Here is a 15,814-nt window from a genome sequence, read left to right as displayed (position 1 = left end):
ATCAAGGGGGAAAATACTAGAAACAAATTACCCAACCACATAGTAGTGCGCCACTAGTATGTGGAAAGTAGGGGTGCACAGACTGCAGTTTTTTTCTATTCAGATTTTGGCTGATTTTTTATTTGCCTGAAAAGTCACTAAATATAGCAACAAAGTCACCAAGTTGGCAACAGTGGGGTGATTATAGTTAACCACGCATGTGCAGTGTCACCTGGTGGCCTGGTTCGTCAGTCAGCCTTTTCTCACAGTAGAGCAAAAGGGGGCAGTGGTTGATTTTTAAACCGTCGCAGATGTAAATAAGATCAGTTTCTCATGCTAGCATGAGCCGATTGCTGATCTCTCATAATTAAAAGCTTAATCTGTTCACCTTTACTAATAAATGGTTGCCCCAACCTTGAATAACTGCATCATTTATGTCACTGTGGATAAGATTTTTTGTTTGTTTTTGTTGTTTTTTTTTATAGTGTTACTTAAATTCAGAAACATTCAAGAGTTTTTAAACATAAACAGGGCGTTTAAGATTACAGTATCAAAACGTGCAACTCAGTGGTGGAGTTGCTGTTGTATTTAGAATCATCATAAATAAACCAAGTGAGGTTGAAGGACCCAAACAGATGACTGGATTTTCCGACAGATAGCAGAATTTGTGGTTTATTACAGCAAATCCTGCAGCAGCATTGCAATCCAAGACCATAACAATACAACCATATTCTATACAGAATCGCTAATTTACTGCAAGAATTATTAATCCCAGTGTGGTTCATTAAGGAACAGTTTTGCAACCCCTGTCAACATAGATTATGTCCTTGACTGTTTTTGATCTGGTCACGAGTTTTCATTCTTATTTTTTTTTTTAGATCAGGGCATGTTGTGTTGCTTTTTGAAACTTATTTTTAAGGACAGGAAAAAAAATCCACAGAATGATTGTTTTTAAAAGCTTCTTAATGGAGTTTGGAAGTGAGATGTTCAGCAATGGAAAACCAAATCTGAGAGTTACACAAATGAAAAAAGGAAATGTCACTCTGACAAAAGTCACTGTGACTTACATGTCATTTTATTTGATCTCTCCTGGCATGGAGATATGAAATAGCAGGTCAGAAACACAGCAAAAGTTCAACAGTAAAAATTGTTTTGAAGGAATTCAGAAGCATATTAACAGGAACTGTATGGCAATATAATATATAAATGTTCTTGTTTCAGACAAAAAAAACACTTTTATAGTTTTCCCATTTACTTAAATTTAAAAAGCAACAAAAAAAACTTCAAGTTGCCCTTTTTATGTACATGCATACCAGTGCTTGACTCAGTTCTTCCCTGAACATTAATGGATCCTCGGGTGCTGCCTCACAGAGGCGGCACGCCCCTCATCTTGCGGATAACGTTGGCTATTCGCTTGGCCAATCCTGGGTTGGGTTCTTCTATCTGGAAGCTTCGGGTCAGCAGGTTGTAAAGGGAGCCGTATCCCACGGCCACAACGGTGCACGTTAAACAGATGACATTGTAAGGCATGCTGAAGTCTGGAGTGGGCAGGTTCACCAGCAAAGGTTCTGTGTAGACGCGTATGAAGTAGCTAGACTCTTCTTTGGCCGGAAAACTAGAAAGACAAGTGAAAACTGCAATTTTACACCCAAACAAAAAGCAAAAAAGCCAGGAGGACGTCTCTTAACGTGCTAAGCAAAAAAAAACTCCACTCACAAAGTGCTGAACAAGGGTTGCTCCTTAGTGATGTTTGTGTTCATGGCTACAGTACTCGGCACAAGAGCACTGACAACCGAAGACCTACAATTGAATGAGAAGCACATCTGAAATATACGCTCATTTCTTACTTGGAGGACAGACTTATGACAGATGTGACAGGCAATGTGTTCATACCCGACGTAGAATCCGTGGTTGGGATCAGGCGTGTATTCAGTCCATTTGAGCAGAGCCCTCTCAAACTGCACTGTAACCTCGGTGACGGAGTGTGGAGGCAGCTGGACCAGCATCTCTAGCAGGTGGGGCCGCATTCGGTCTTTGGAAGGCTGGTAGTGGATATAACCTGGGAATAAAAGGGAAGTAAAAGGAGCAACAAAAACAGAATGTTAATGTTTGCACCAACCTCTTTGTTTGTCTGTCAACATGTGTGTATGCTTCTATTTGGAGCCACATGTGTAAACCAATCTACTACGTTAGGATAAATGTTGCAAAACATTGCTGCATATTTTTCCCTCAAAGTTTCTCAATTTAATATCAGTTCAGTTCCTGATAGACTTTAATATTTATATTTATGATAGACTTGAATATCATGCTGTTCTCAACATTTTATTTTAAAGGTAAAAGAATGTGGTCTTCCAAGGTTGATTTTGTCTGACAATTGTAATTTTGACATCTTAATTTCGAGTTCCATCTTAATTTCTAGCACTCACTGGGCTTGTTGTCCTTTCCCTTGCTGGTGACGGTCAGCGTGTGAACGTAGAGACGCAGATACCAGGGCACAGAGTCCAGCAGCAGCACAGGAAAAGATCTGAAGGGATGGTTGTTGTATATTAAGGTGTGGATCTCTCCGGTCTGCAGCCCGTACCCAGCAACGTAACGCTCGGCGTGGAGCAAGGGCCAAAGCATGTCGCCTACACGAAGAAAGATGGTAATGATTTGAAACAGAGAAACATGCTAAAACTCTTAACTGAAAGAAACCCACTATTACTTAGGTAATGTCAAGTGTACACCTACTGGAACAGGGTGGGAAAATCTAGAATTTGATTTAATGTAACTGCTCAAAAATAGTTTCTGATGGGTTTCACTTCCAATCCAAAAATGACCGAACAATGTCAGGAAGAATGGGAAACAAAAAACTCTGGCCTAGGTAAGACAAATTCACCCTCTTCTTCTTGTGGCATCAATTGTCAGCAGCAATGTTCAGCCAATCCAGCAAAGCTGCTTCAGCCATCACTTTTGTCACTCACCCTCTGTGGATTTCCAGCGAATCAGCACATTAAGGGAGCGCACAGTCCCAAAGGTGACTTGTTGGGTCAGATCGTAGACGGAAAAGGTCCGTCTGTCCCCCAACACCACCGCCTGGCTCAGCAGATGAGTAGCTGGACTGAGCTCAAACTGGTCCTCCTGGAGAAACGAAACCATCTGGTTTTTATATAAATTTCAACTAAAAGGGGAAAAAAAAAATCCCCTTCTGTCAGGAGAGTTTGAGACCACTTGTTTGCATTGTTACAAAAAAAATATACAGATATTTAAAGTGGAAGAACAGAACGCAACCTGAGGGTTGTCTGTGACGTCGATGTATATTTTACTGGAGGAGGCCAGCGGGCAGGCTTCGGTGAGGGTCCGAGAGAACATCTTAAACAAAGACCACTCTGAAGAGAGAAGTGAATACATTAGCAAAGATGAAAGAGATATGTAGTTAAGTTGTGGACAAATGCAGGAAGAGCTGTCTTCTTCAGACCTCGTTTGCCCTGTCCAGAGGCGTGAAGATCAAACACCACATTCAGCGTCTGCCTCAGCTCCAAGGACGCGGTTTTGCACGGCCCGTCCTGACACACCGGCCGTATGTGCACAGCCTGGGAATGGAAACTGCTGTGAAAGAGTTTCTCCGACTTCAACAGCACAGCCAGACCAGCCTGAAAATATACAGGTGCCACACGGAGGGGGAAAAAAAAAAAAAAAGAGTTGATTGAACACCAAATCAGCACATAGGCTGTCGAGACAGACACTGGCAAAAAAAGAGGGATTCACCTTGGATCCACACGGCAAAAGTTTTTTCCAAGGAGTCAAGTTTTCAGTGCAGACGATTTCTCGTGGGAGGGTGGCGTAGCGAAGGAAGCGGTGATCTGTACCTTGAATTTCAACGTAAACAGAATTTTAAGCAGTGCATTTTGAACAGAAGGTTTGATCAACGTGTACATTGATCCAGGATTTCTTTAACGAGTCTGATCTTTTTAGAAAACCAAGACAGAAATGACCTGCATGAAAACTAAATACAAGTGAGCTTTCAAAAAAATGGACCATGTAAAGTAAAGTGGACACATTTATTTCATATTAGAACATTGTATATTCTAAACTGTGCTGATGACTGATTGCAGCTGAATAAGAAAAAACAAGGCCGAAAGATGCTTACTTATAGTCTTTAAAAACCAAATATGTGAGTTAGGTATATTTCTACGACACACAATAATATGATATGATATGATATGATATGATATGATATGATATGATATGATATATGAGAAACAGACGGAATGCACCAATCATTGGAGAAGTACTTGAAATGCACGATTTCTTCCTTGAATGCTGAGTGGAACTCTGAAGAACCTGTATAGTTTTTTTTTTATTGACACTGAAACTAAACACCAAAGCTCAAACATTTTCAGTGTTCTTTTTCTCTTTACAATTTACAATTGGAAATTGCTGTTTTTGTAATGAAAGCCACCCTAACATGCAATATATTTGTCTCCTGGATTTCTGCGTCTTTCTCTCTTATAAATACCTAAGGAGGAGCTGGCACTGAATAACAGTAACACGTCATTAGCAATCTTAAGTTTAATTCGGCATAATGTATCATAAGAGAAATTGGTAGAAAGCAAAAATAAAGGCTGAGAATGCTTTGCTGTACCATTGGCAATTCCCAGGGGTTTGAAGGAGGCGCTGGGCTGAACAGTGTTGGTGGAGTCAATGAAGTTCAGTGAAGCACAGAAGATGCCTGACAAAACGTTTGTCAGCTCCTTCCATGTGGCATCCACACTAAACAGGGAGAGAGAAGGCAGAAAAATGTTGACGGGACCGACAGACAAGCGGAAGCAGCAAAATGATGCATAACAATACATTAATATCAATGTCAAATATATGAGAAGCCATCTAAGTTGATCAGAAATGTAACAACTGCTCATTTTCAACATTTTTTAAAATCTTATTCCACAGATACTGTATATCCCTGTTAAACAAGCTGTAGCACTTTGTAGCCACCAGATGGCAGCACTCACTCTGTCACAGTGTCCTGAAACCAGACCCAGAGTTCAGCTCCTGGAGGGGATGGGAGGTACGGCTGCCCCCACTGCATGGTCCTCCAGTAGCCCTGTGTGAAGGAGATGTGCAACTCTCGCACTGAGAACTTGGAGATGACCTGACCCAGAGATTTTGGGAACAGCCTGTAGTGAGATACTGAGAAATGGAACCACGTATTTAGTATTAAGGACATTATTTATATGAAAGAAAATGTATGTAAGGAATTTATGTTTTGCCCTTTCATTTTTAAAGGTTTAAAAGTCTCTCTTAATGTCCACACTGATAAAGTTGTGCACAGAGTATCATCTAAGGAACAGACGTTCATCTTCTCTTTAGCTAACATTTTGTGATCTTCTATTATTTCCAATACATAAAATTCACAGCTATACTGTCTTGTAAAGGCAAACTTTAATAGACTGAAACTGAACGCTAGTGTTGAGATGGGAAATCAGTGCAAACCAAACCAGAGAGAATATTTTTTTGCAAAGGTAGCCTGTATCAAACTTTACATGACGTGTTTTTCAAAATATGGCACCTATATGACAAAAGTGTTTACATTCCTTACACCTTTTCACATTTTGTCATGCTAAACTACACCTCAATTTATTTGGATTTTTTAGTAACAGACTGTCACAAAGTAGAGCATGATTGAGAGGTGGAAGGAAAATTATTAAAATGTAATCTGAAAAAGGTTTGACAAATAAGATTTTCTTTGCAGTGTAGGTGGCTGTTCAAGTTGTCCTTTTACAACAAATGTGTGATCGGTAAGCAATCTGAAGTGGGCTTTGTTACTATACCGGAAGGCTGCCCCTTCTTTCACTGATCTTAAAACAAAAACAACAAAAAATTCTGCTCAGACTTACAGAGTCTGATCGGTTCTGATATTACCTTCCACGCATGTTTACTGCCCGCTGCCAAAACGGTTTACCTTTTCTTCCTCTGGTGAAGTCAGTCTCCCACACGGTGCGAAACTGGAAGCTAGCATAAATATCTCCCGAGTGCAGCGGTCTGATGACCAGCTCCTCTTGAAACTCGTCTTTGAGCGGCGGTGTTGATGTCAGCACCGAATCGGGGACAGGTAAGTCCTGTTTGTTCGCAGCAGCAGCATCATCGGGAACTGTTTCGTCAACCTGGGTTGCTTCCCACCGCCTCTCCTCTGTCGGTTGCTTCACTGTTTCCGCCGGTGTTTGTGGATTATCAGCCACACTGGCATGCTGTTCATTACCCGGCGTAGGTTCTTCACTTATTACCACCACGTATAACGAATAAATAAATACAAGAAATAACCAAGCGCAGCGACTACACCTGGAAGCTGCCATATTGCTACTGGGTAGGTGATTTACTTCCGCCTACTGACGTCACGCATGGAACCAGCCAATAGACTCTTTCCATTTTGAGTCCCGTGACAGTGACTTAGATATGCTTTGTTTTAAGCAAAAATGTTTCATTTGAGGGACCAGTTGCATTAAAATGCCTGTTGGAAATCTGTGTTTTGATTTTTGCAGAACTATGAATTTGTTCGGACTGCTCATTATTAAATTACGCTATATCACTGTGCTAATTTTTCGGTAAGAATATTTGTAAAAAGACCAGCTTTTATTAGAATACCAGTAATTCGGAAAGATTGAATAAATATGAAAGAAATACAGACACAAATTGCCATTAATAATATATTTTTTTAAAAAACAAGAGGAGGTTTATAATTTTTCATTAATATCTGCAACAAGGCATATTATTCTGAACCATGTTTATTTATATACAGATTTTTAAGATGAAATTACACACTTTCTTATTTAATCTACATTACAACTGAATCTAATGTGACATTGGCGCTCAGCTACGTAAAGCTAAGGACCCTGAACGTATGCATCATATTCTGGCTACTGTATGCTATTCTAAGCTGCCATAAAACATTCAATACAGAATTTGCAACGTCCTGGTGCTGAATATTTGATTGTGTCACTGGACAGGGATGGGCATCATCATCACCCCGCTGGTACCACCGGGGGCACATCCCCCCTTCCTCAGCCCCTTTTCACATCTACACATCGTCACACACGGCCCAGACACACGCGCTCGCGCATTGCACGCACACACATCCACGCGCGGTGAATTTCAGCCCAGCCATGGCTCCCTGGTAGATGCTCAAAGCGGCTGTTGTCAGAGCGAATTAAATCTCCCCTCCTCTCCTCTGCTCTGCTCCGCTTGCTGGTTTTCCTCCTGACCTCGCTTGCCTCCGCTCGGGTTTTTCAATATTTTATTCAGGATTCCTGCGCTGTCTTCTTCTACATGGCCACATCAGATGGACTAGACGGCTGTCTGCAGCGAGGCAGATCTCAAAGTGACCCGAACATACTCACGGAACCGGGCATCGATTTGTCTCACAGCACAGGTAGGATGAACGCGGCATTACGATGATTATTATTATTTATTTTTTTTAGCATTTATTTTGTGTTCATTTATTATATTGTAGAATTATTTATTGTTTTTTAGCGATGGAAAAAAGGCTCTAACGCCCGCTGGGATGTCAGAACAGCCAGGACAATTAGCGCATATGCTTCCAACGCTGGATGTCGAATATTGACTGTAACAGTGAATCGTGGCGCTGCAAATTGAAAATTAATGTGCCATATCAGCGTCTGTGAACGGCTGCTATGCCTGGTCACATTATTATAAAGACGCCTGTAGCTCTTTTAGCGCTGACGTGGATTCAAGTAGTGGGCTATTGAGGGTATTTAATATTATATCGACATGAGGAGATTTCACTTATTTGCGGATTTAAAAAAAAATTATTTATTTAATTTTTTTATTTATTAAATTTTTTTGGCTGCAATCAGCCTGTCTGGATAGGGCATTTTGGGAGCATCACACAATCCGCATGCATGTGCGGTCCATGATGCCAGGCTAAGCGTATTTGTTGTCTTATCTCAGGCTGTGCTGCTTGCCCTGTGTTATGTGGGGGGGTAAGCACGGGTCTTGGCTTTAGGCTTTAATGCAGTTTAAACCGGCACATGCACATCTCTGCATATTGACAGCACTGACAACCCTCCCCCCCTGCCTTCTCCTACTTCCCTCTTACTGAACTGATGACTGGTCAATGCCAGGTTTCCCCACATGATGCAGGCTATAGGTAGACATAGCCCCCTCACCATCCTTCCCTTCCGGACTTTAATTTCAAAGAAAATATCAGGTGCTGCTTTCAGTGTGGAGTCCTTGTTTGTTTCCCCCGGGGCCTGTTTGTCATCCTCTTGAATGTGGTATAGGGCTAATGAAATGATCTTTCATTAATAACAGATAACGAGTGGTGCCTCTGCACTCCTGCTGCAGAAAATGCAGCCTCCTCTATCAGCTTTCCATTCTTAATTTGTCCATCTAACTCCTCCGAAAATGCATGGATTGATTTTTACGTAAGCACGAGGCTATTTATGGTCAATTCATGTGGGCTTGTTGTTTCCTCCCACACGTGGTGAGTTTTACGCACACAAAGAATGCTTGAGTGGATGATTCAGAAATAAAAAGCTATCCCTTTTCACCTTTCAACTTATTTCTAACGAAGGCCACTCGATCGCAACTGCCTGCACTCATCAGCTGGCCCAAGTGCATTTTCAACGGACCCCCAGCTGAATCGGCTCTCCCAAGGATGGTTTTAATTCACACTTATGTGAATGTGATGATGTCACAGCGGGTCTTTGACACACCTGAACAAACAACACAGTGGCTTGGCAGATCCGCCATGCAAGTGACGAGAGCCGTGCAGCGAGACCAGCCTCCGTTGACGACATTGTGTGCAAATGCAGTTTTGCGATGAAAATAAGAGCAGAATGACTATACCTTTGTTACAGCAGAGTACAGTGTCAGCGTCTGATGATCTGAAGTACTCACAACATGACCCAGCTCTCCTCTGTGTAAGATCATCACTGCACCAATGTCTGGGGCACCAGTCTTTGCCAAAGTAATCCTTTGGCAAAGACTGCACTTTTCTCCTTTTACAGTGCCTCATGCAGCTGCAGAGGAGAGGCTGACACTGTATTCATCCCCTGACTCAACACTGACGAGAAGAGTCAATAGAGACAAGTAATAGCTGAACATCCCACAGAATCGGAACAATGTTGTCTTAGAAATAGTGATAACACGAGACTCCCACTGAGTTGTCTCCAATAGTCTAGTCCTACTTTTTATTTTTGTATTGTTTACTGAGAATGCCATTTTTAGTTCATTGTGTTCGTATGCTCAGCCGCTTGTTCAATTGCTTGATAACACTAATACCAAATTTGGCCAATCTCGTACCAGGAAGTCGGCGCAGTCAGACACGTTGACGTGATGAAGACAACTTGCTGAAAATGAAGCCAAGAATCAGAATAGTGGAGAAAGGAGATAAAACGGGGATAGTGAGCTCTCAGGTCTACAGAAAGTGAGAAAATATCCAGCAAGAATGGCCAGACTGCTTTGAGATGAAGCAACAATAATTAAAACAAGGTATGCAGGGTAAAAACTCTAAAGATTAACCTCGAAGCAGATGGGCTGCGGAAGATCACATCGGGTGGCTCTTCTGTCAGTTCAGAACAGGAAACAAGGGCTGCAGTTCACAAAGGCCCAACAGAAATGGCTAATAATAGATGCTGCTGGTCCAAAAACTCAACTTCACTCATTCAACTTCAACATTCAGATGCCAGGGTTAGATTTAACATGAAAGCGCTGACCCATCTTGTATCATTCCACTGGTCCTTCTGAAGGACAGTTTGGGTCCTTTAGAAGCCATTGAGCATCATTTCAGTGGTCCAGCTTTTCTTATTATTGTTGTGGATCGTGCCAGTTCATTTATAACTGCACACAGCCATCTTCTAATGTCAACTTCCACCAATACACAGCACAGAGTCATGAAGCTCTGATCATCTCAGACTGGTTTGTTGATCATGACGATGAGCTCCCTGTATTCCTGTGAATGCTACCTTGTCAAAATTGACCAAAATCTCTTGGGAGTTTTTCTGTAACTTTGCTTAATCTATTCTAAGGAGAATTTACGCAGTTCTGAATACAAAATCGGTCCAACCTGGTACTGACATGACGTTCCCAATAAAGTGGCCAGTGAGTGTATGTTCAAAAGAAAAGTTTTCAGTGAACCACACAGAAAAACAAAAAAGAAAGTAAAACAAACAGGTCTAATTCAAATTTCACATTCTGAGACATCCTCATTTAACTTTCTGTCAATGTAAGTGTTGCACTATAACAAATTGTTTAGTCAGTTCATTTCGACGACCACCTCTCGGATTCACCTGCTAATAAAATGTCACTTTCACTTGAAGATCCACTTAGTCATTCCAGTGTGAGGAGGGAGTAATGGGGTGGAGAGGACACCTTGAAGTTTTGTAGTCAGAAAATCTGTCCAGGGGCGATGGATGGTTTCTTTCTGTTATTTTCTATCCAGTGAAATAACAGAAAGCTGATCCTAGCTAGATAAAAAAAAAGAAAGAAAGAGCTTAAAGAGTAACAGAGATATCAACCCTAATTTCAAATAAAGACAAAGTCAGATTTGGATTAATATCAATTACCATTTCATTATTATGCAGTTACTGTAATAATAGTCAAGTTTCTAATTCTGGTTTGGTACTTAGGTTCACAGTTACACAAATAAAACTAACACTAAGTCTGTTAATAAAGTTTGAGAATTACAATGATGATGAATTATGCCAGAGGGAAAGCACATTTTGTAAATCATTGGGTTTCTAAAAGTCTTTTAAAGTCTGAAAAAGTAATGTTATGTATGAAGATTTCCTTATTAGTCCATTTATTTCATGGAAGCATAAAACAAATTGAGTTTTCAGATTTCATTATTTAAAAATTGAAATCAGAATTTCACACACTGATACAAAGACAGCGGCCAGTTCATTGCTTCGTGGGTCTTTCAGTTGTTTATTTTGAGAAGAGGGGAAGAAAATGAGAAAATCTTTAAAAAAAAAACAAGAAAACATGCACCATACTAATTAAGAGTTGGGCACTTTCCACCTGAATTCAAGACCCACTGATGATCAGTATGTTTTAGGCTTCATCTTCTTCCATTGGTCACATTGAAACCAAAACAATCCTCTTAGACCTGACGTCAGAAGAATTTTGGGAAACTGCAGGTGTAACACGAGCCCCTGCGAAAATTAGACGGAATCAAACCTTTTGAATGGTGGATGTTCTTACTTGTGTGCACAGGTCCCTCTTTCTGATCGTATCCATTCCGCCCACTGTAAGTGCTGAATAATTCAGTTCTGGTTTGATGCCCTTTCTGTTCCAGCCTTATATGCCTATATCTAAGATTGTCCTTGTGCCAAAAGTGCATTGAAACAGATCCTTTTAGCGTTATCACTAAAGATCTCATAAGCTTACGTCTGCCTTTTGTACAGACAACGCGTATGTAATGCACAACGATCAAGTTCCAAGTTTGACCACTGTGAGTATTTTGAACTAAGAGTCTTCGGTCTTGATTCCTTTGAGGACTCATCTGGACAGAGGACAACTAATGGATCATTTTTATTTGTATTGGCCAAGTGCTAGTGCCAACTTTAAATTGTCACCCATATCCAAACTCACTTCTGCTTCTGAAGGTTGACTTTGCTTCACCTCAGAGTAGAGCTTTTCTTATTCAAAATGCCTCTGTTACAGTCAGACGTTGATGAGTAAATGTGAGAAATTATGAGTCAGCCTTATGTAACATTCTCCCTGTTTAGCTTTATAAAATGTACAATATGCATGTATACAAAATAGGATTAGTGACACAAGAATGCCTTACATAAGCAGTAATTTAAAACTCCGTTTTGGATCATCTTAATGTGTTAGTTTGGGTTAAAAATATTATAATAGGGCTTTGTTTAGTCTCATTGCAGTATGTGAACTAAACAACTAAGTGCTTTGCTTTACAGTAGAATATCTTTTCATTAACACCTAGGATCAGCCAGTCGAGGTGCCTAGCTGAAGAACTGGAGCTGAACAAGGGAAAAGGAAAAGCCATTTAATCAGAAATTGTAACTTTAACCCGATAGTTCTGCCATGCAGAAGAAGAAACATCTTGTCTATCCTGTCATGGTGCAGTAAAGTACCTTTAATGATGCTGAAGAGGCAGATAGAAAATAGGAATTAGATCAGTAAGTGGTCTTCTCTGTGGTTTTGAAAAGGGAGATAGTTTTATTCTTAGCTGAAGAGAAACTTTTTCAAAAGAAAAAGCAACACTTAATTTTACCTGCTGCGAATATTAAAGCATTCAGAGAGAAAACATTTTATTTGATTTTAACCTTAGTAGACAGGGTAATATAGGATCTTCCTTTGTAATACTTATAACCTTGCTTAAAAATATATGTACTCCTTTTGAACTCTTTAGTGTTTTTAAGAATACCAACGATAAATATTAGAATTTTTTCTTGGTAATTTATGTGAATGTCTAATATAAAGTGGGACATGAGTGTTACGAAGAAGAAAAAATGATTTGTGGTTATGAAATGTTTAATGAAACATCTGAAAAGCACATTCATATTTGCCCCTCTTTACTCTGATACCTATTAGTTAAGATCCAGTGAAACCAAATTAACTTCAGAAGTAATTTTGATTAATTTGAGTACTTTGGTGTGTGATTTAACAAAGTCCAAGGATGATCTGTGAAGGCATCAGAAGTCTGTTAGAGAACATTATGATCACCAAGCCACCAAGGAGAAAGTTTAGGAGAATCCAGACCTAAATTCAACATTTAAAAACCGAAAAAGACGACCACAGATACTTAATCAAACTGCACACAAGTTTTGATTAGAAATATACGCATATCTGAATGTGTCTAAAGTCTAATTAAGAACTTCAGTGTTAAGAGGCAAAGCTGTAATCCACAATGGAGTCATGACTTCCTAATCACAGTCAGCTTTGAGGAAAATGGGACTGATCAGTCAAGACCACTTGCTACAAGTAGCCACTGGTGAACTATTCAATCTCCCATCCATGAAGAGAAGAAAAACAACCAGCCAGGCTGAGTCTCAGAGTATCATCTCGGTGTCCAAGGAGCATTTAAAGAAACATACACTCACCCAAAGCCAAGTTGTAATAGTCGATCTAAATGGAATATTATCCTGTGCTGATAGCTTTGTGGTTTGGGTAACTTATGGGTAAGTGATTTTAAGTATTCATTATATTTTACCTTTGGGAAAGTTATGGGGAAAATCAACATTAAGAATTACAGCAGAGATTAAGAAAAATCTCTGATATACAAAAAGTTCACCTTTCATAATTTTGAAAAGATGTTCTAAAGAAGAATGATATTTTAGCAGATTTTTTTGGTTTCACTCCATCTGCAACAACAGAAAAACTCAACGATTTAGTAGTTTTCTTCTCTTTGCAAAAGGTTAAAGAAAATTGTTCAGCACTATTTCTGCTGTGACTCATATAGTGGGACTGAAAATGTTGACATTTCAGTGAAACTTACTGAATAGATGACAATATATTATTCAACATTGTTATTCAGTCTTCGAAAAGGCATTTTTAGAGAATAATAACATATTTCCGTGTGGTATTTCTTTTTTATCAGTTTTTTAATTTTGTTTGACTTTATTAATTTTTAATTCTTTTATTAAGGCTTCCTTGTTCAGTTCAGGTACTTTCAACAGTTATTGATTTATTTATTTTCTTAATCTGTAAATGTTTTAAAACTATAGTTTCTTCTTTTATAGATTATTCTTTGTAAAGTCGGAAGAAATGTTGGGGATTTGCATAACCACCGTAATAAGCAGTTCAGATCCTGGTTATATTAATTAATAAACACTAAAAATATATAATAAAAAAAACAAACATTTAGTCTGATAAGAATAATACACCCTGAGACAATAAGGCTTTACTCTCATTACTTTGTCTATAAATTCATAAAAATCTGAGTATGAATGGGATTTGAATTTTTCTCTTAACCTTTTTCTAATGGTGGTTTCTTGATATCATTAATAAATGTCATGGTGATCTTTTGAAACTTGTTTAAATCCTGTTATCATGTCCTGTTTAGCAGTAAAGTCTTCTACTGTTAAACTGGAGTAGTTAAGTTCTCTTTCTGTTGCTCTGACAGTTTGCAGTGTTGGATTTACAGCTAAAAGCAGGAATAAAAATATGGACGATTCTGTTCCCTTCCCATTCCTGATAGATTCATGCAGCAAATTAGAGGAAAGCATCAATTTCACATCTTTGGAGATCAGCTCTGTTAACTCTACACACTTGCAGCACAGCCTCACAAGTTACTGTCGTTTGATGTTTTCTTATGATCATACACACTAGATTCTTGTGTTTATAACTCAAAAACGTCAAACGTATTAGCTGATTGATTCTGTTTTGTTGGAATTAGGCCAATGGAACAGCAGTAATTCCTCCTAGTCAAGAGAATGAATAAAAATCCTCCTCATCCTGGGGTGTTTGAAGATAAGACGCCGCTTTGGGTTGTGTTCTGTGCGGATTCCCTTGTTGTCCTCCTGTTGCCCGTGAAAACGGAACAGAAAAATGACAACAGCCAAAGTCCAGCATCGCGCTGCGGATGTGAGAACAGATTAGGCTTTTGACAAGCCATGTGCTGCTAGGGCTGTTGTTTGCATGCCCACACCTGTGAGTCTATGTGCTTTTCTGGCTTGCGAATTCATCTCCAGGAGAAAATGGCAATCTTGTGCAGAGTGAGAAATTTGAAAAAGAAAAAAAAAAAAACGCACAAATTATCAGTCAGAATGTGCTAGACGATAACAGACAAAGACAGCAAACAGAAAGCGCTTGCTTGATGCACAAATACCGTAGCGGCCTGGAACACCTGGGAGGTATCCTGGTGTAAAAGCAGCATGAAATGCAGCTATTTAGTCTCTAAAGGCTGAGGTTAAATGAAGTTTAAGGAGTTGCAAGCCGGATGATGTGAAGGGTAAACTCCTCCTGACGTCTTCGGATCAGTGGAGGCATGTTGTGCTGAAAGGCAGGAGAAAAGGACAGAAGACTGAATGAGTGAAATGAAGGAGAGAAGGAAATGAGAAGGTGGCAACTTTTTTTTTTTTTTTTGAAGGAAAGCCAAGATCTTATCCTAATTGCAAGCTAGCTGCAGTGAGATGATGGATCGTCTATAGGAGAACAGGAACAAAGATGCAGTGGATGTGTGTTTCTCGCGTCCTTTCAGACTGCAGGAGATTCAGGACCAGGAGGAATAAAAAATGAAAGATGTTAATGAGGGCTTAGGATGCAGTTAAACAGTCGTAATATTTTTTATTAGTTATTTCCTATTCTTTCCAGCTACTATTCATACTTTTTTTCACTATTGTGTCAAGCACAATTATAGTCTAATATTTGTAGGTATGTCACATAACATTGCAATTAGCTCCAAGTCATTAATAAACAAGAAAATAAACATGGAGAGACCTGTTGTTTGTTAGTTGATTAGATTTAGTTAGGTTTCACTCTTCAGTGTATTCAGTCGAGACTGAATAAAGACACATTTTCTTAATAAGAACTCCTGAAAAATACTCTAGTAGAAATGGAAACTTAAAAGCGTTAAAAGTGCCAAAAGATAAGACGTATTTTCTGCTAATCCTAACTTTTTCTTACTGTTAAATTCTAATTTTGGTCAGCACCGTTATCACACCAGATATTTGTTCTATTACAAACCTAAAGATGTTTGCAAAGTAAAAAAAAAAAAAAAGTTTAAAAAGAACGACACAGAAGTGTGTATGAAGCGCTGCACAGATTCAGCACAAACAGTAAAATAGTAAATGAGGGAAAACGGAAGCCAATACCACTAAAAACTGTCACAGACAAGCATAAAATTGTAGTGACAGTAAATTAATAGCTGAAT

General features: G+C 39.3%; 2 protein-coding genes across 2 annotated transcripts in view; one reads left to right on the top strand and one right to left on the bottom strand.

The window, feature by feature from the left end:
- Nucleotides 1-633: 633 nt before the first annotated feature.
- Nucleotides 634-6,396, bottom strand: pigt (phosphatidylinositol glycan anchor biosynthesis, class T). The gene is made up of 11 exons (XM_044125774.1): nt 5,921-6,396; nt 4,971-5,148; nt 4,604-4,731; nt 3,727-3,827; nt 3,437-3,611; nt 3,250-3,347; nt 2,943-3,099; nt 2,406-2,606; nt 1,873-2,038; nt 1,696-1,779; nt 634-1,594 (listed from the first exon to the last, which is right to left on the bottom strand). The coding sequence occupies exons 1-11, from the start codon at nt 6,309-6,311 to the stop codon at nt 1,345-1,347; spliced, it is 1,929 nt and encodes a 642-aa protein (XP_043981709.1). The 5' UTR covers nt 6,312-6,396; the 3' UTR covers nt 634-1,344.
- A 538-nt stretch (nt 6,397-6,934) lies between these two features.
- Nucleotides 6,935-15,814, top strand: part of phactr3a (phosphatase and actin regulator 3a) — a 34,200-nt gene continuing 25,320 nt past the window's right edge. The window contains exon 1 of the mRNA XM_044125855.1: nt 6,935-7,384. Within this exon, the coding sequence (XP_043981790.1) occupies nt 7,282-7,384 (103 nt within the window). The 5' untranslated portion in view covers nt 6,935-7,281. The remainder of the gene's footprint in view (nt 7,385-15,814) is intronic.

Source organism: Gambusia affinis, linkage group LG01 (genome assembly GCF_019740435.1).
Source record: "Gambusia affinis linkage group LG01, SWU_Gaff_1.0, whole genome shotgun sequence".
Taxonomy (NCBI): Eukaryota; Metazoa; Chordata; class Actinopteri; order Cyprinodontiformes; family Poeciliidae; genus Gambusia; species Gambusia affinis.
The sequence above is the reverse complement of the archived record's forward strand: the minus strand, read 5'-3'. Positions and strand labels throughout refer to the sequence as shown.

Bases quoted from the DNA above. Each gene is read 5' to 3' on its own strand.
- pigt (XM_044125774.1), bottom strand. From the start codon at position 6,311: ATGGCAGCTTCCAGGTGTAGTCGCTGCGCTTGGTTATTTCTTGTATTT. The intron at 2,039-2,405 runs GTGAGTGCTAGA...TTTTATTCCCAG, and splicing joins GGGAAAGGACAACAAGCCCA to GTTATATCCACTACCAGCCT. The intron at 1,780-1,872 runs GTATGAACACAT...ATTCAATTGTAG, and splicing joins AACCACGGATTCTACGTCGG to GTCTTCGGTTGTCAGTGCTC.